Source organism: Marmota marmota, unplaced genomic scaffold (genome assembly GCF_001458135.2).
Source record: "Marmota marmota marmota unplaced genomic scaffold, marMar, whole genome shotgun sequence".
NCBI classification, from domain to species: Eukaryota; Metazoa; Chordata; class Mammalia; order Rodentia; family Sciuridae; genus Marmota; species Marmota marmota.
In genome coordinates this window covers 32,716,682-32,736,279 of record NW_026000240.1, presented here as the reverse complement: position 1 = coordinate 32,736,279, position 19,598 = coordinate 32,716,682, and the positions used below count along the sequence as shown (strand labels likewise).

General features: G+C 37.9%; 1 protein-coding gene across 1 annotated transcript in view; it reads left to right on the top strand.

Annotated features, from left to right (window-relative positions):
* Nucleotides 1-19,598, top strand: part of LOC107143408 (collagen alpha-4(VI) chain-like) — a 103,464-nt gene that overhangs the window by 62,875 nt on the left and 20,991 nt on the right. The window contains exons 22-31 of the mRNA XM_015487075.2: nucleotides 1,930-1,992; nucleotides 3,937-3,999; nucleotides 6,164-6,226; nucleotides 6,772-6,834; nucleotides 9,919-9,969; nucleotides 14,487-14,522; nucleotides 14,626-14,688; nucleotides 16,249-16,311; nucleotides 17,586-17,621; nucleotides 18,574-18,610. Coding sequence (XP_015342561.1) covers nucleotides 1,930-1,992; nucleotides 3,937-3,999; nucleotides 6,164-6,226; nucleotides 6,772-6,834; nucleotides 9,919-9,969; nucleotides 14,487-14,522; nucleotides 14,626-14,688; nucleotides 16,249-16,311; nucleotides 17,586-17,621; nucleotides 18,574-18,610 — 538 coding nt within the window. The remainder of the gene's footprint in view (nucleotides 1-1,929; nucleotides 1,993-3,936; nucleotides 4,000-6,163; nucleotides 6,227-6,771; nucleotides 6,835-9,918; nucleotides 9,970-14,486; nucleotides 14,523-14,625; nucleotides 14,689-16,248; nucleotides 16,312-17,585; nucleotides 17,622-18,573; nucleotides 18,611-19,598) is intronic.

The window sequence follows — 19,598 nt, the reverse complement described above, 5'->3', positions numbered from 1 at the left end:
GACTGTAGCTTACAGAGGTACTGAATTCCAAATAATAGTACTCTATAATATATAGGAAAATATGGCTCATTACTGTCTATAAAATTAGATCTGGTTTTCACCAGATGCAGAATAAAATAGAATTCTAAATGAAATTTTATTTATGGAAAAGATTATGTTTATGGCAAATAAATTGATGCATAGATTTCTTTTGGCAATAAAACAAAACTTTACATTTGTTGTTATGATACAATTAAGAATATAATTAATTAAAAAAATATCTACAAACCCACTACCCTTCAGCAATTATTTTTATGTTTGTGTGTTCCCTTTACTTGTATAAATAATAAAGGGTTATCATAATGTCTATACTATTTTATATTCTGATTTTCCATGTTTCTGAATTTTCCTAATTTCACTTTTTTATTTGTTTTAATTAGTTATACATGACAGCAGAATGCACTTATGCACTTTGATATATCATACATAGATGGGATATAACTTCTTTTTTTTTTGAGATATAACTTCTTATTGTTCTTAGTGTATCTATTGTAGAATCATATTGGTGATGCAGTCCCATATATACATAAAGTAATGAGTGCCAATGTCTGTTTCGTTCCATTATCTTTCCTATCCCCACATTCCCTTCCTTCATTTCCTTCTACCTAATCTAAGGTAACACTATTCTTCTCTAGTGTCCCTAACCCCCGCCTTATTGTGAATTAACATCCAGATATTAGAGAAAACATTCCTAATACATTACATTTTATTCTACTGAAGTAGCACAGTTTATTGCTAAACTATTCCTATTTTGGGCATTTAGGTAATTTCTATTTTGTTAGCTATCGTGGTCAGTAATATAATAAAAACTATAAGTTTTTTGTTTTGTTTTTGGTTTTGATTTGCTGCAGTTATTTCCTTAATATAAATATATGAGTGGAATTATTATAATGAATCTGAACTGTACCATACTGAGCCATGTTATTTTCACAAACCTGACACTATGAAAGTTACTAATGTGACATGCAAATTAGATTGCAGCCTCGTTCAAACTTTCTAGCTATCTTCCTTTTAAAACTTGGTTTATACTTATAAATCTAGAAATCTGCTCTTGAAATAAATCTAGAAATCTGCTCTTGAAAAGCTGAACAATATAACAATAATGATGAATAGAAGTGCCAAATAGTTTTTAAAAACTTAAGAAGTGCAAGTAATTTGATCCACATATTGATGAATTCTGGGTTTGAGGTTTTTGGGCTCCTTTGTTCATCTGTCAGTGAGCCAGTCTTTCTGTGAGTAGCATGAAAAAGAAGGCAGAATAATTCACAAAATTGGAATTATTCCCAATCTTGGAAAAATATCTTTTCTGGAGAAATGAAAATAATAATTTGGGGAATAACTTAGGGGAGTTATCAAATGAATCATTTTAGCAATTCACCCTTGGCCTTGGGAGCTAGCTAAATGCTCCAAGGGCCCATAGAGTTTTCAAGCCAATATTCTATCATTTTACCATGTGTTTTGTGTGCCTTTGTCCCAGAGTGTCATGCTTGATCAACATTCTACTTCTTTGCATGGAATAAGTGTCCTTGATACCAGTGAACATTTAATCCAGATACCTTAAAGAGAGGGCTGGGCTTTTAGGAATTCATTTTTATACAAAACAGGAATTTGGGTAATTTAAAGGAAGTATTTTTGCTTCTATTACTAGCTGAAATTTTGAAAAGAGATGTGCAAAGACCAGGAAAGGCAGTGAGAGTGTGGTGTTACATTTTCTCAGCATGAATGGAAACCCTTTATGTGTCGTCTCCATCTCTATCCTCGAGGAGGATTGATCACAACCCGTCTAATATTTTTTCAGTCTTTCCCTTGGGGCTCTCAAGTGACATCTTTCAGGAAGGCTGCCTTCAATAGGAGCACTGATGATGTCTTTTTATTTTTATTTTTTGACAGGGTGTGCGTGGAGAATCTGGTGAACAGGGCTACCAAGGAGAGCTTGGAAATCCAGGTTCACAGGTTAAATCGGAGAACTTTTTTAAAAAAATTATGATTATTATCACATAGTTATTGTACAAAATAATGAGTTTTGTTGTGACAACTGTATATCTCCGTATAGCCATATTTAACTTGGTTTTAATGCTAAAGGACTTGGTATGAAATGTTAATTTCATTGTTTGATAGGCAATTAAATCAGAATGGCCTGAATACCTTCCACCTAAGGCCTCTCAAAGGAAATCAAATAGCCCCTCTTATGAGAACGTTAAACCATGAAAGCTAGTATTTATGGACCTCCATGTTCTGGGTACTACAATAAGCTCTTGAATTTAACTCACTTGATCCTTCACTGGGGGTTAGTCAGGTTTCTTATTATCCCTGTTTTATAGGGAAGAAGTGGAAAAGGAGATGGGGAAGTTAGGTCAACTGGCTAAGCTGCACAGCTAATAAGTTATAAAGTTGGGATTCAAATTCAGACAATCTGGTTATAAAATCGATGTTCTTAATGACTGCCTTTGACGCTGGCATCCCGATTACTCAAATAATATTTAATTTTTAACCTATTTAATTTTCACTATTAACTCAAGTAATAGTAATATTCATTTAAACTGTACTCAATTTGGCAGGAAAAATCAACAGAGTGAATTGAGTGTCTGTCATGCACACAGTACTCTGCCAATAGACAGAAAATGGGGCATTTAGACCATTAAGGCAAAAAGTCTTGCCCTCAAAGACTTCAATCTACTGGGAGACTGTAAACTGTCCAGTGATAAGTGGAAATTTGAACTTCCAACTAGTTCTTTTGAATCCTCTAATCATAAACTAAATCTATCATCTGTAGATCCTTCTGGAACACTTTGTATATCTTTCTTTTAAAAGCCAGATTATTTCCAAGTATCCTCCATGGAAGGAGTTTAAAACAAACCAATTTCATTTATCTTGACTCACTCTCCATAAGTACGAATCCTTTCAGTGTCAGATGATCATTTTAGAAGTTTCTGCTAATTTTAAACTTGACAAAAGAACTAAGGAATGAAATGGATAATCAAAGTCCAATTAGAGATCGTGTTTACTTTATGATTGAAAAATAGTATCTGAAATACAGAGGGAAAAGATATATATATATATTTTCATTTTCTTTTTGATCATTGGATCAATTCATATTTGGACCCCCTGCCACGGTTGCTTCCTTGCTTTCTCCTCTATACCCACTTGATTGTGTTTCTGGGTGAAAGGGATGCATGTCATGCTGGAAGCTATGAGCAAGAAAATCGATAAAACCTCTCCTTAATTCTCACCTTCCCACTAGCATGTGGCTATGATGGTCTATTTAAATAGATGATGGTCAATACCTCACTTCGGAGAAAGGAAGCCATGATCAATGCTTCTGTTGAGAAAGTAGTTCTCACAAAAACTGGAGAAAAAGTCAAGTGTCAAAAATCAGTAAAGTAAAATAGACGGGAGAAAAAAAAATGAGCAACTCCTCAGTGATGTAGGCAATGAGATTAAGCCACTTATGTGTGCCTTTGGTTCTTAATAAAATTAAAAAAAAAAATCTGTCTTTTTAGACCTTGTATATATCAAGAAAAGGTTAATTTTTTTTCAAAGGAATCAATATCCTATCTGCTCCCCTAATCCCCTTTTAGGATTTAAAGTTAGTTGGGTGAATTAAAATATGAAAGCAGTGTTTCAAACTGTAGCACTCAATGGATTCAGGAGAGATGGCTAAAAACGTAGATGCTGAGGACTCACATCCCGTATTGCACACCGAGTGGGTTGGGAGTGAATGTTCTGTGGGTGCTGCAGTTTACAGATGCCACCCGCTTCAAGTTTGATAAATGAGATGGTGATGGGTGAGGGCACCCAGATTTGTGCTTCCATAGGTATCCAAGGTGATTTTGTGGCTTTGCAGAATATAAATGTTTCTGTAAAATTGGTTGAATTTTGATATAACCTTTGGTCCAGGGGCCAAGAGGAAGACAAGGATCACCAGGAACTTTTGGACAAAAAGGGTTACCCGGTGCCCAGGTAGGTTTGAAAACTGAACAATTACAATACAACTGCTAATTAACGATGATTGATTTATAACCCTGAGGGTTCCTAGATGACCAGGAACTATACTGTGTGTTCTGGGGTCTGTGGGTATCAGGAATTTCTAGAAAAGCCAATTTGATGCAGTGGGTATTGATCATCAGCTATGTACCCCCTTCTATTATGGATATATTGTGGGAATGTAGTAACCCATAGGCATGGGTGTGAGCTTTAAAGGTATCTGACACAAGCTGGTATTTATCTATAGGGTAAGACAAAAATAATAGTACCATAAGAGAGGTATAAATAACTAATCTGCTACTTGTAAATACATAAGGAAGCATCCACTTTTATAGATAAGAAAACTGAGTCCCAGGGAGATTTAATGACTTGCCATTCAGACCCTGGGTGGCTGAACTGCCTTCTGAGTCTGAACTGAGTCTTTCTAGTGCCTGTTCTGCTTCCCACCTTGTTTCCTAATGGTTCATGGAAAGGTCAGACAGACTGAGACAGATAGTCAAAGCAGCTCCCCCAGGAAGAGAGCATTTGAGATTGCCTAGAAACCTGAGCAGCAGGATTGGAGTTAGGAATGAGAACCTCTAACTGGAGACTCAAAATAGCAGCTCCAGGATGGTGCAAGCCATGGTTCTGTCCTTGTTCTCTCCCTTGGTGTTTTAGTCAGCTTTTTTTTTTTTTTTTTTGCTGCTGAGAACAAAATACCAGACAAGAACAGTTTTAGGAGAGGAAACATTTATTTGGTGCTCAGGGTTTCAGAGGTCTCCATAGACAGTTTCGTCACTCTGGGCCTGAAGCGAGGCAAAACATTCTGGTGGAAGAATGTGTTGGAGAAAAGCAGCTCAGGACATGGCACCAGGAAGCAGAGAGAGAGAGAGAGTTCCTCACCAGGGACAAAATATATACCCCAAAGGCACATCCCCAGGGACCCACCTCCTCCACTCACACCCTACCTGCCTGCAGGTTATCACCCAGTTAATCCCTATCAGTGGACTAACACATTGACTAGATTAAATCTCTCAGAACCCAATCATTTCACCTCTAAACTTTCTTGCATTCTCTCACAAATGAGCTTTGGGAGACGCCGAATATCCAAATCACAAAACTCTTGTCAGGAAAAATCTAGCCCTATAACTTTTTGTGTTATTTTAAATGTCATTTGAAAGTATTTTATTTTTTGGATCAGGTTTAAGTCTAGGTTTTTTTCATCCCGATCTTTTAATTGAATCATGTTTCCCCTTTGGTTTAGATAGCTTTTTGTTATTGTGGCCAAAATACTTAACAAGACAGTGACCCACCTCCTCTAGCTATGCTTCACCTGTCTACTGTTACCACCCAGTTGGTCCATTCAAACTAGGATGGGCTGATTTAGATTACAGCTTTCACAATCCAATCATTTCACCTCTAAATATCCCTTCACTAACAGGAGTTTTGGTGGAGACACTTCATATTCAAACCATAATGCATCTCTAGTATACAGATAATTCCTCCAATTTTTAAATTTTTTTTTATGGTGCTGGGGATTGAACCCAGGGCCTTGTGCATGCAAGGCAAGCACTCTACCAACTGAGCTATATCCCCAGCCTTTCCAATTCTTAATTATGTGGTACATGTGTATACCTTACTCCTGTCTCCCAAACCCCCAGCCCAGAGCTTAAATGTTTATATTGTATATTTTGTATGTTGGAAGATAAAATTGACTAATTGTACTGAATATTGAAGGCTAAGCTCCATGATGGTTTAAGAGCACATTGTCAGTTCCAGACCATTTCAATAAAACAGATGTTCCTTGACTTACAACAGGGTCATGTCCCCATGAACCCATTGGAAGGTAAAAATATCATTAAGTGAAAAAATGCATTTAATAGACCTAACCTGCCAAGCACCATAGCTTGGCGACACAGCACACTGTAGAGGATCAATTGTTTACCTTCACGGTTACATGACTGACTGGAAGCCATGGCTCTCTGCTGCTCTTCAGCATCACAAGACAGTATTGTATCACACATCACTGGACCTGGAATAGTTAAAAATTCAAAATTAGAAGTATAGATTTTAATGAATGCACCATTATAAATTAAAAAAAAATTATTAAATCATGGAACATCTGTCCTTGGTGGTGATATTGGCCATGGTGTTGTTGCAGGGGAATCCTGGGCCTCCAGGGCCAAATGGTTCCAAAGGAAAAGCTGGGCCAAGAGGAATGAAGGTAAATGTCAGAGAACACTCTTCTTGATTGCAATTTGGGGAAGCCCCTGTTTTTTTTTTTTTTTAAGTACTAATCTTTCCTTACATGATCATTTTCAGCATATGTCTCTAATGTGGTTGGTGAAGCTATTGATTGATCTTTACCTTACAGCTGGATAGCTGGATAAAAGGGAAAGACATATAGACAAATAGGAAGGGGGTGTGTGTCACATTCATCAGCAAACAGACATTAACAGAGAGAAATACATATTTACTGCAAACACAGGTTCACACGCCTATGTCTAGAAAAAGCCAAAGGAATAAAAAATTCTGCAATTTATGCTATGTATAAATTGGTTTTGCTAATATGCAGTAGCAGGGTCATTGCTATATTTGGAAGTATCTGTATTTAACAAAGCCAGAGAAAACCTTTAACAAAGCCTTTAGACTGTATTGTGATGCTAAAAGGACTTGAAAAGAGTAACAATAATTTCTGAGGAAAATAGTACAAAATTACATAAACTTGTGGGAGAAAATTAATCTCATCTTTTCTCTTTGTTATTAAAGGGAGAGCTTGGTAATGCAGGAGAGAAAGGCTCACGGGGTCAACAAGGACCAAGAGGGCAGCCTGTGAGTTTAGTTTCTCTGTTTTGAACTCTTGATTGAATTTCTTGTTTGGTATTTTTTCTTGTTTCACATAAAAATCTAATATTCTTGAATATTGAACTTGGGTTACAAATATGACATGATCACTATAGCTGCTGAGAATTGTAATAGTCAAAGATTCTCAAACTCCTGTAAAAATAAAGAATCCAAAGATGCCCTGGGATTTATTTTGCCTCCTTACGTGTTGTTGAAGAGGGAAGTGTCAATGAACCTCTTCTGTTGGACAAAGATGTTTTGTAAGTATCTGAGTCTTTTGGGAATGCAGAGATGCCCAGTGAAACATTTTTCCAGGGCAGCAAACAAGACAGTCAATCAGAGTTGTGAACATTTAAGAGAATGTCTTCGAACATCCAGAGTGTAGAAATAATGTTTGCAGACCAAAGATCATAAAAGACTTACTTCTACAAATAACACTGGCAAGGCAGGTCTATGTATTTTTACCTCAGTTCTTACTCTGAACAGAAGAATAAATTATCATATTTCACTGCATAATTGTTGCAGACTTTTCCCATGTTTTTTTAATGGTGCATTATAATTAAACATAATGGTAGGATTCGTTGTTACATATTTGTACATGTCATTGCAGATTTTATGTCAAATTTTCTTGCAAAAACATGGGTTGCAACCATTAAGTGGAGTTTTTTTAAAAATTGTGCTGGTGGTAGTCCTTAAACATCGTTTTTTATTAAACTGTTTTGAGCCCAAGGTTAGGATGCATGGAATACTCCTGAAGATACATTAATGTGGTGGCAATGATTAGGCAGTGAAATAGGGTGGTTATTTTGTGGCTATTTTCAGTTCACCACCTGATGGAAATCAGCTTTTATCATAAAGAGTAATGCTACCTTTCAGCTCATATTTCTGAGATTTCTTTCACCAGTGGCTAGGAAGGGTCTTTAGGTCTTTTTTTTTTTTTAATCACCCCCCCTTCCCCCTTCCTTTCTTTACACTGAAATAGTAGCAAGGAAAGGAAGCAAAAACAGGCCCAGGAGACTTAAATGTGAAAAGGGGAAGAACAGAATAGGATTACTGTCAAGTGAAATATGAGGTAAATAATGGTCAGCTTCTATACTCTGAAAATTCAGCTGGTGAAACTAACATTTTGTTTGACTTCATTAAAATTTCCTGGTTAAAAGTAGCCCAAAGCTTGTGCCACCATCTCTACTGCTGCCACCCACAGCAGCAGCAACAGTGGCAGCAGCAACAATAACACAACAACAACATATTTACCATTCATTAAGTACTTTCTACAGAGAAGGTACTAGCGTCGTGCTAGGGATTTTCCATGCATATTCTCAGTCTTCCCAATAACCATACCATGGAGATGATATTATTATCTATATTTTACAGATGAGGAAACTAAAATTTAGAGAGGTTGAGCAACTTCCCCAAGGTCATTCATACAACCATATTGGCACTGAAATAAACATTCAGGTCTGGGGCTGGGAATGTGGCTCAGTGGTGGAGCATGTGCCTGGCACGCATGAGGCTCTGGGTTCCATCCCTAGCACCAGGAAAAATATTTAGGTCTCATTCTACCATCTTTTCTACCCCCATCCTCCTTTCCTTCCTCTCCCTCACCTTTGTCCAATCCAAAGTTCCTCCACTCATCCTATCCCCCAACCACCATTATGGATTAGCATTCACTTATCAGAGAGGACATTCAGCCTTTGGTTTTTTGGGATTGGCTTACTTCACTTAGCATGATATTCTTCAACTCCATCCATTTACCTGAAAATGCCATAATTTTATTCTCTTTTATTGCTGAGCAATATTCCATTGTGTATATATACCACAGATTCTTTATCCATTCATCTATTGAAGGATGTCTAGGTTAGTTCCACAGTTTGGTTATTGTGAATTGAGATGCTATAAACATTGATGTGGCTGTGTCACTGAGTTATGCTGTCCTTTGGATCCAAGGAATGGGATAGCTGGGATAGCTATCTATCTAATGGTGGTTCCATTCAATTTTTTTTTAAAGGAATCTCCATACTACTTTCCAGATTGTTTGTACCAATTTGCAGTTCCATCAGCAATGTATGAGTGTGCCTTCCCCCCCACATCCTCACCAACACTAATTGTTGCTTGTATTCTTGACAGTTGCCATTCTGACTGAAGTGAGATGAAATGTCAGAGCAGTTTTGATCTACATTTCTCTGATTACTAGAGATGTTGAATATTTTTTCATATATTTGTTGATCGATTGTATACCTTCTTCTGAGAAGTGTCTGTTCAGTTCCTTAGCCCATTATTACCCTAGATCCATGTATGACTGCATGAATGGTATGCTCCTACTTCCTGTACAACCAGAGAAGTAAAAAATTGTGCTCCATTTGTGTACAATGAATCAAAGAGCATTCTGATGCCATGTATAATTGATTAGAACAAATAAAAAAAAATTTAGGCCTGTCTGGGTAATAAGCCTGAGCAAGTAACCATTACATTGCCTCTATTTCCAATATTATTCTCTAAAGTACGCCTTTATCCCTGGAACTTTATCAGTTCTGGAGCTTCTTTCTTTGTTTTTCTTGTCCTACAAGGAAAGCGAGTTTAGTCCAATGGCTCAGTGACATGGCTCCTACAACTCTGCCATCATCTTTCTGATGTTGCACCTTATTGCAGCTTTTACAAATCAGCAAGATGATACCTAAAACAACTGCCAAACTTCCTGCCAGGAGTGGTGGTGCATTCCTGTATCCCAGCAGCTCGGAAGCCTGGGGCAGGAGGATCGCAAGTTCAAAGCCAGCCTCAGCAATTTAGTGATGCCCTAAGCAACTCAGAGAGACCCGGTCTCTAAATAAAATACAAAAAGGGGCTGGGGAGGTGGCTCAGAGGTTTAATTTCCAGTATCAAGAACAAAATAACAACGAAACCCAAACCTCCAAACTTCCTTCTGTCATGGTCTTTTTAAATTATAAACCTTTATCCCCTCCTAGGCCCTCTCTCTTCCCCACCCCACTGCATTGTTGAATTATTCAAGGTTCAGATGTTGTCATCAACCATGTGTTGCTCTGGAGGACAATGGATCTTGTGTCATTTTCTTAGGGTCTTCTTGGTCCAGATGGATACGGACATCCAGGAAGAAAAGGAACAAAGGTGAGGGTTAACTTACGGGTATCCTGACTTGAAAAATATAGCTTTCATAGCCCCCAGTTCCTGCTGATGGGCAGAATAACAGCCTCTGGGACAGGAGTCCCCTGTGTTTCTCTTTTGCTAGCAAAGCAACCAACCTTCCTTTTCCTTTTTCTCAATAGGTAGGTATGTAGTATATGTGTGTGTGTGTGGGTGTGTGTGTGTGTGTGTGTGTGTGTATAATTTTATTTTAGTAGACTAAGACAATTTTCTAAGTAGTGAGCCAGGAATGATTTCTACATGCTGTTTACAATGTGCTGTAGCTGACAGAGTGCCTTCCTAAAAAGTAAAAGTAGATTTTGTCCCATTCTTATTTAAAAATCAAATTTCTTACCTCACCTGCCACCTTATAAACACTTCCTGCCTTGTAAAAACCCTTGTCTCTATTTAATATGCCCCTTTCCATCTCCCTCCCTTGGATGATTTTCACTCATTTTCTAAAACCAACTCAAATATCAAATTTTCCTGGTGGAAACCTTTTTAACTTCTCCAGACAGAATTTGTCATCCTATGCTCTGTGTTCCTAAAGCACATTGTGTGTATTTCTGCAGTAGCGCCTTTCCAGGTAGGTTATATTATAATTTCTCTGTATTTATGTCTACCCACCTAGTCTATGAACCAACAACATGATTGCCCCTTATTCATCTTTGCATTGCTGAAACGGAGCCTGGCACAGGGAAGGTGCTTAATAAATAAGTATTAATTAAAGAGTGCCACTACCATAAGAAGCTGGTATTTTCCACATAGTTCATGGGTCACTGATGGGTTTTGAAACATGGAGGTCACATGAAGCTTGTTGAACAACTCGTATTCTGAATGATTTAGTCTCCAAATTACTATCTCTATCACCATCATTTATTGCCTCACAAAGTAAGAAATCACTGGGATGTTTAGTGATGCTCAGCTACTTCACGATGTCAGGACTCTGGGCTGGCTTCTCTGCAGTTCTCACGCTTCCTCTGTGGCTGCAAGATGACACTGCGGCCATGTTGAGGGAAAAAAAAATGTCCAACACAGTAAGTTCTTAGTGAATATCCATGGAATGACAGAGATAGAAAGAGCCTTCGTGACCATCTAGTTCAGCCTCGTTGAGTTAAAGTCAAGAAAACGGAGGCTCAGAGAAGTGAAGTAAGTTGCCTGTGGTCATATGACTAGTCAGAGACAGAGCAAAGTGTAGAGGCTAGACTCCTGGAGCCCCATCTAGGCAAACTAAGTTTTTCTACTCTAGGGAAGTAGTTGCATGTGAAGAACATTCTGGGTAGTATGTGCTCAGCTCACAGCTAAGCACAAGGGCCCTCTATGTGTGTTGTTAACATGATGCAACACATAGATTGAGTCAACGTTTGTGTGAATTTTCCTTGGCAAGGTCTAGTGGTCTCACTTTAAACGGGCTTTATTGCTGCTTGGAAGTTCAGCTACCTTTTCCTAGTCTAATCACTATCCTCCTCATCGAGGTAACTATTTCATACCCTCTCCACTCTCCTCAAACCTCCAAGACTCTTTCTATTTTGCTTTCTCTTCTACACTTAAAGCACACGATCGAGCTTCCGACTTTATTAACAGAAGCAATGAGATGAGAACGTCTGCATATGTCCACCACCAAGTGGGCCTATCCACTTACATCTGGACCCAAATATCCTGCCTTCGTCTTCTGCTCTGGATGAACATTCATGTTTCTATCCAACATTAGTTCCTCATCTCTTAGACTGAACTCTACTCCTTTTGTTTACTCAGAGCTCTGTCCTCTGAATATGCCACTTTGATCTTTTGCATCGTCCAGTGTCAGTTATTTCCATTTGTGTACAAAAATACGAATATTTCTCATCTTAAGAAAAACAAGTTCCCCAAATTCCTTACTTGGATATACACTACTCCCATTGCCTCACTTATTTTTAGCAACACTCATTGAAGGAGTCATCTATATCTAGTTGAGAACAAGGGATGATATTATTCTCTAGGGGATGTTTGGAAATATCTGGAGATGTTCTGGTTGTCACAATGGGAGAGGGAAGGGGATGCTACTGGCATCCACTGTGTAGAGACCAGAGGTGCTGATTTAACATTTGCATCACACAAACAGCCCTTACAACAAAGGACTACCAGATCTAAAATATGCATAGTGCAAGGGTGAGAAGTTCCACTTTCTAACTGATGATAGTTGAGCCTTTACTCCCTGACTTGGTCTGCTTTAGACAGAGTGAACCTCATGTTACTAAATCCAGTGGTCTGCACTCTGCCCTGTCACATTCCATCTTTCAGCAGCTTTGACAAAGGTGACCATGGGCTTCTTCTTGACACCTTTCCTCACTTAGCTTCCAGTACATCCCACTTTTTTTTTTCTACATGCTGTTTATCAACCCTTGTTGCTGGATCTTCAGAATGTTCTTGATTTTAAGTATTGGAAGACTCAGGGCTCTATTTTCATAATTATCTCCCCATCACTCACTCCTTGGGAGACTGTCCTCAGCAAAATCCAGTTTCCTGGCCTCAAGTACCATCTCTCCCATGATCTCCAGTTTATGTCTCAAGTTTGGAGCAATATCCTAACTTTGGAAATGCTTTGCTTTGGTCACCTAATAGGCATCTTAAAATTGGCATGTTCCCAAACAAGTTTCTTCTTTTTAAATTGATCTTTTATTCTTTTTATTATAGAAACATTTAAACATATATGAAGAGATTAGTTTGACTTAGTTTAGTTACTAAGATTAGTAATGATCCCTCCTCATGTACTTATCACCTAGTTCAAACAATGAAAAACCCCTGGCCAATTTTGTTTTATTTATATTCCCACTTACTTATATCCCCTTCCTGCCAACTATTTTAAAGAAAACCCCAAACATCTCATAGTTCATATACAAATAATTCAGGTTGCATCTTTAAAAGGTTGTTTAAAAATATGAACATCAAAGAATTTGCAGTAATCTTTTAATATTATCAAATACCCCACTGGTCAAACTGATTCCCTTGATAACCTGCCTCTCACCTGAGCCTTCCTCATCTCAGGGTATGGAGTTTCTCCAAGTGCTCAGGATAAATGATGTTTCTTCCTCTCACCCCTTATATTTAATCCATCAATGAATAATGGTGAGTCTGTCTTCCAGATATATCCATCCAGCATTTGATAATTTCTCAGGACTACATTTCCTCTCTGAACCACGCCAACATGGTTTTCTACCTGGATTATTGCAGTAGTCTCATTCCTGGTCTCTCTGCTTCAGCTCTTTCCTCAGAGCATTCTACAGGAAGCAGCCAGAGTGAGTCATTCTAAAAAACAAAGCCCTGCTGTGACTCCCCGTGTCACTCAGAATAAGTTATCGTGGCCTCCTGTGAATTCTTCAGCCTCATCTCCTCCTGCTGTCTTCCTGCCCTCCATTTGGCTTCAGTGTTCCTTAAACATGGCAGCACACTTTCATTCTCTTGCCTTGGGGTTTCTCCTGCCTGGAACACTCTTGTCCCAGATATCTGTTTGGCTTGTTTCCTCAATTCATGTTAGTCTTTGCCCAAATGCCACCTTTACAAATAAGCTTTGCCTGGTCACCTTATATAAAATAGCCCTCTATCCCACCCAAGAACACATATTCACATGCACAAATCTAATCAACTGCAGATAGAAGATGTTTGAAAAAAAATTGTGTCTGTACTGAGCATGTACCAGTTTTTTTATGTTATTGTTCCCTAAACAATACAGTATAGCAACTGTTTACATAGCATTTGCATTGCATTAGGTATTATAAGTAATCTATATATGACTTAAAGCCTATGGGAGGATATGCATAGGTTATGTGCAAATACTATCCTGAACCATTTTGCTCAAGGGACTTGAACATCCACAGATGTTTTGTCTCTACAGGATGCTAGAACTAATCTTCCATGAACACTGAAGGACAATTATAATATTTTACCTCTTGATCCCTTTCCGGGAATAGCATTTCTCTTTCCCTGACACGCTATATGTTTGTTTGCTTGCTTCCTCACTGGCATTTAAATTCTATGGGGTCTTTGTTCTGTTCACCGCTGAGTTCCCAGGGCCTATCGAAGTGCTTGGCACATGGTAGATGCTAAATAAATACTTGTTGAAAGAAAGATTGCTTTGCAGCATGCCTTTGGTTCTGACAATGAATGCTTGCTTCCTAACATTCAATTTGGTGTTTCCCCCCTTGGTTTCCATTGGGTCAAACATAGGGTTATTTAAAAGGAGAGAGAAAAATACTTAAGAAGGAAGTATCATTATGCAGTATGCCAAGGAGAGGGAGAAAAATTTGTAAAAATCGTTTACAAGTTGTTTCATGTTGAATTAGAGAAATGGAGTAGGGCCCCTTGAGAGCAGCTCAAGATAATAACAATTTATGTAGTTGTTTTTCCTGGCACCGGTTTTGAATCTCTTTCCTCAAAATTACAATGTCTTCTTTAAGTGAGGAATGTAAAGGAAATACTTCATCACATGACATTAAAACATGACCTTATCTCATTTCCAACACTAGGGTGAACCTGGATTCCCTGGCTATCCTGGTGAACAAGTAAGAAGATGTCTTTCTGGCCTGGAAACTGGTAGGCAGCATGTGTCATTCGTTTGTATTTATTTTTCTTTACATTCACTGTTCTGCTTTTGATTTTATTAAGGGAGAAGATGGTGACCCTGGCCACCAAGGAGAGAAGGGAGCAAAGGGAATAAGAGGGAAGAGGGTAAGCCCTAAGAACCCTCTTCCACACTTCCATTGCATTAATGGACTTCGTGGCAGGAAGCCCATTCCTTCTTAAAGCACTTTCCATCCTTTCTCTGATCTACCACACTCTCCACTTAATCCCCCTCATTTATCTTCTGAATGCAATGCAGTTTACCAAACCATAACAACAGAAAATAAAAGTTAGAGTTTTAGTTATACAAGATCAACCTTTTAAAAACATGCTGGGGCCCCTCTGTCTTTGGTAAGTCTGGATGTGTTTTAGCTGTAGATCAATCATTGCTGTTTCTTCGGGATTCTTCCAAGCCTTAACTTTCTTTTAGCTATTTTATTTATTTGTTTGTTTGTTTGTTTATTTATTTATTTATTTATTATTTCTCAGGAATTCTATCTTGGTGAAATTTCAGTCCATTGTGCTTCATGGAGTCTCCCATTAAAAAATCTATTCCTTTTGGGGAAAAAATGGGAGTTCATAACCCACTTGAATCTAATGTATGAAATATGATATGTCAAGAGCTTTGTAATGTTTTGAACAACCAATAAAAAAGAACATAAAAAAATCTATTCCTTCAGGTTCTGAAGATTCAGTCTTGAAGAGCCACAATCACTGGCAACTCTTTTTTGAAAAGATTAATCCTGTGGATATTAACACAGTGGTAGTGTTTAGCTGATAGATATCAAAGCGCCAAGGCTAGCCAGGGAAAGGACAGAAAGTGCAGAAAAAGAGGAAGGAAAAGAGAATATATGTTTTCTTTTTTTGGTACTGGGGATTGAACCCAGGGGTTCCTTACCACCAAGCTGTATCCCCATCATCCCTTTTTATTATTTTTTTGAGATAGGATCTTGCTAAGTTGCTGGGGCTGGCATGGAACTTGCAATCCTTCTGCCTCAGCCTCCCAAGTAGTGGGATTATAAGTATGTGTCCCAACATCTGGCTGATAATTTGTATTTTCCATGTATTCAGTAATTGGAATCTTCACCCATTGGCAATGACTGAAAGAAAAATTTGATCTATGCTTAACTTGGCTTACTGCTGGCTATAGTTACCCTAATCAGCTAACTTATCTCTCTAGTTTCAAATAAAAAAGGGTGAAAGCATCAGTGAAATCCAAATAATGCTGTGTCATTTCAAATACCTGGAATACAAGCAGTGAGCCTATGAAAAATCATGTGCCTTTTCTGAGACACTGAGAACCTGACGGTGGTGTGGGAATTTTTCCTTTTCCTTGATGTCAGGACCTCAACATAGACTTCATGTATTCCTTTTTGCTATATGACCTTGAGACTCAACTCTTTGAAGGCTTGTCTGGAAGTGTGTGTGTATCACACATGGGCAAGTCTGGAGTTAGGTATGTAGGGCAGGAAGGCTGGATGGTTAATGAAAAGGTACCCCTTCTCTTTCTAGTCTCCATTTCTCTCCTCATGGATTTACAGTTCATAAACCAACTGGACAATGGCAGACTCATTGGCCTTATGTATAATGACAACTTGATATCTCAAAGCGGGTCTCTGTTAGTTGTAATCAGTGGGGAAGCTTATTCTTTGCTTTGGTCATTTTTAGGGTAATGCTGGCTTTCCTGGATTTATTGGAGCTCCAGGTGACCAAGGCCCACCAGGCAAAATGGTAACATATGTCTGTTCCTTTCTTTTATTTTCAACCTTTGTATAAAAATGCATAAAGATTTGATAAAAGGTGTCTATAAAGAGGAAGTGAACATTTGAGACAAACAAAAGAATCTAGGGAATAAGCCAAATTTGCTTCAGAGAACATTAGCTTCAAATCATTACTCAGTGTGTGTACTTATTAAAAAAAATATATATATACATATATACACACACATACATATATATTTTTTTCTTGAGCATGGGGAATATATTGGACTGACTAGAGATTTATGAATCTGCCTAAATACATAAGATAATGATTAAAACTCACTGGAGAGTGAGTTTATCAATGCAAACAAGATGAGCAACGATGTGTATCCAGAAACCAGAAGGAAATCCTAACAAAATAATAATTTTTATAATCCTAACTGAATTAATAGTGTTCTAAGCCTATAAATATCTTTTAAAATTCTGTAAAAAGTCATTTGGTTTGAAAGGAAAGACTTCAAAGCTATGATTCTGCCCCCTACCTCCTCCTAGGGCATGGAATGGCATCTAAAGTCAGCTGGGCATTAAACCTGGTGGTTTCACTGAGGTTTAGGGTTTACTGGAGAGGTGAGACAAAGCTAGAGAAGCAAAAGTCATATAGATAGAGGACTATTCACATCATAGTACATTCAAGTGAAGAAACAGAGACTGAGAAGATTATGGTGATCTGCCCAAGGTTACAAATGGCTAATTTGTGCTGCATAAAAAACAAAGATCTCTAGACTCCCAGAGTGATTGGAGCCAGGCTGCAGCTACAATATGCATAAATATTTGGCTCATCTTGTTTGCATTGATAGACTCACTCTCCAGGATTTCCCTAGCACCAAACATGTACTAGGGAAAAGACAGGGTAGTGATGGGTGGATGGAGAGAAGGGATGGGGAAGGACTCGGATTTAATTTAGAACAGTGTATGAACAGACCTGGATGTTGAATGAACTTTTCCTGAATTTGATCCTGAGCTACAGCTTGGTTGCAAAATGCTAAGAGTCTTTATGTGCCATCTGTGTGGACTTCCCATACTCTGAAGTCTGGGACATACTTCTTAGGCACTCTGGCCTGCTTTAAGGAGTCAGACAGAATCCTAGGGCTAGGAGTGAATGGCTATCTATGTATGGTGGTGAACTTTCATAGTAAAATATTTTTATATTTTAAAAATATAATAGCTGATATTTTGTCAGTTCTGGAGAAGAATGTGTTAGATATAAGAATTTTTGTTTTAAATCCAAGTGTCTGTTCTTTTCAGGGCATCAAGGGACCCAAAGGTTTGGTGAACATGATGGTAGGTGAAGATTTTTAATTATAAACTTTAATTTTTTCAGAACATAAAGATTTCCAGTTTCCCCAAATGGCAATCAATTAATCTTAAAGATTCTTTAGATTATTTTTTACAATTCTGCTAGCAGTTTGTTTATAGACTTTGCAATGTTATAACTGAGTAAAAAAAAAGAATAATATTTAAATTCAGCAAGGAGTCTAGATGTTTTTGAGTAGCATCAGTTGATGTGAAAGGAAGAACTCTGAGGCTACTACCTTTGTGCAGTATGCCTTTCTATGAAGCTCAAACATTGCTTACCAATTGTTTGTAGGTTAACACACAGTATGGTACAGGCTGTTGTGCCTCCTGGTACACCTCAACCAATCTCAAAAGTTATGATTTTTCATCTCCCAAGTACACAAAAACTATTAGGCAGGGAGTGGGGCTGTGGAGACAACTGAGGACAGGAAGTGATGGGATCTGGGGTTGAGGGTAGAACAGGGCAAAGAACAAGGGTTCAAAGGAAGAAGCAGAATTACTAGGAGAGATAGTGGGGTACTTATCTTGTCAGTCATTCTAGAGAAGTATCACAGGAATTGCTAATAGAGAGATCCAAGCACTGAAAGCATTTCTCTTCAATCTCCGCTGAGATTTCTGAATTTCAACTTCAAAATCAGGTTTGATTCCATTGTTTGTGATGTGGATTAAAAAAAATAGAATGGCTTATCTATCTATCTTGCTATATTGTATATAAAATCTTTTAAATGTTTTAAATTATCTACTGGATCCAGAAATAGAATTGTTGGATAGTTTCATTGGCTCTAATAATTTTTGAGTTTTCTGTTATAGATTAAAGAGCTTTAGGTATGCCCTGATAACATCCACATGACATTTCTAAGTCACAGGAGTGAAGAAAAATATGTTTTCAAATTAAATTCTTATTTCCTTTCCCTGTCTCTTTCCATCTTTCTAACAGCCTTGTGAAATTGTTGATCTCATTCGAGAAAACTGTCGTAAGTTATTTGGAAAACACTCAAAAGGAGCCAGTATGTGAAGTGGGACTAGGTCAAGGATTGGGGGCTAATGTCCCCTGAGGATTTGACTGAGGCTTGGAAAGTGGCTTTTCTATCATGAAAAGTTCTTACAAATTAACACGTTGGGTTCAGTCCCCCTTTGGGTAAATAATCTTTTCCAGTATGATCTCAGAAGTGAAGTGGTTTGAAAGACATACCAATTCAACTATGAAGGAGCTATTGGCCGAAGAATTTATGGGGCAGCTATATAGTAGAATAGATGATATGGCTCTAAATGTAGTGATGAAAAAATCATCATGTACTAAGTGAAAGATGATTCAGCATGGAACATATACTAAGCTCCAAGTTTTAGGAAATAAAAAAGAATAATTATTTATACATTATCATTTATACACACATATATATTTACATGTATGGATGGATTAAGGATAATTTGAAAAATTTCCACAAGAATATATTACTTGTATATGTACCTTGGTATATAATATGTAGAGTTTATATTTTATGTATTACATATAAATTATATATACATGTGTATATATACATATATGTAGTTTCAGAATGGCTCCATGTACGAGATTTAATTTCACTTGAATGAGACTGTTGTTATCCTCAGTAACACTAGACGAATATATTTCTCAAGTCAAAGCCCTGAAGTTGTCAGTGTGGGTTGCCTGTGGAGCCACATGGTATTGAGGGATACAGTCTCTGTATTCCTCCCCCCCACCTCGCTCTCTCCTCTTTCTTTCTTAAACTGAAGATTGAACCCAGGGGTGCTGTAAAATGAGCACCCCATATACATCCCCAGCCCATTTTGTTTTTTATTTTGAGACAGGGTCTTGTTAAGTTGCCAGTTGAGGCTGGCATCCGACTTGCAATCCTCCTGCCTCAGTCTCTTGAATCTCTGGGATTGCCAGTGTGCACCCCCATGCCTGACCCCTTATATTTTCTTATTCTGTTATTGTGT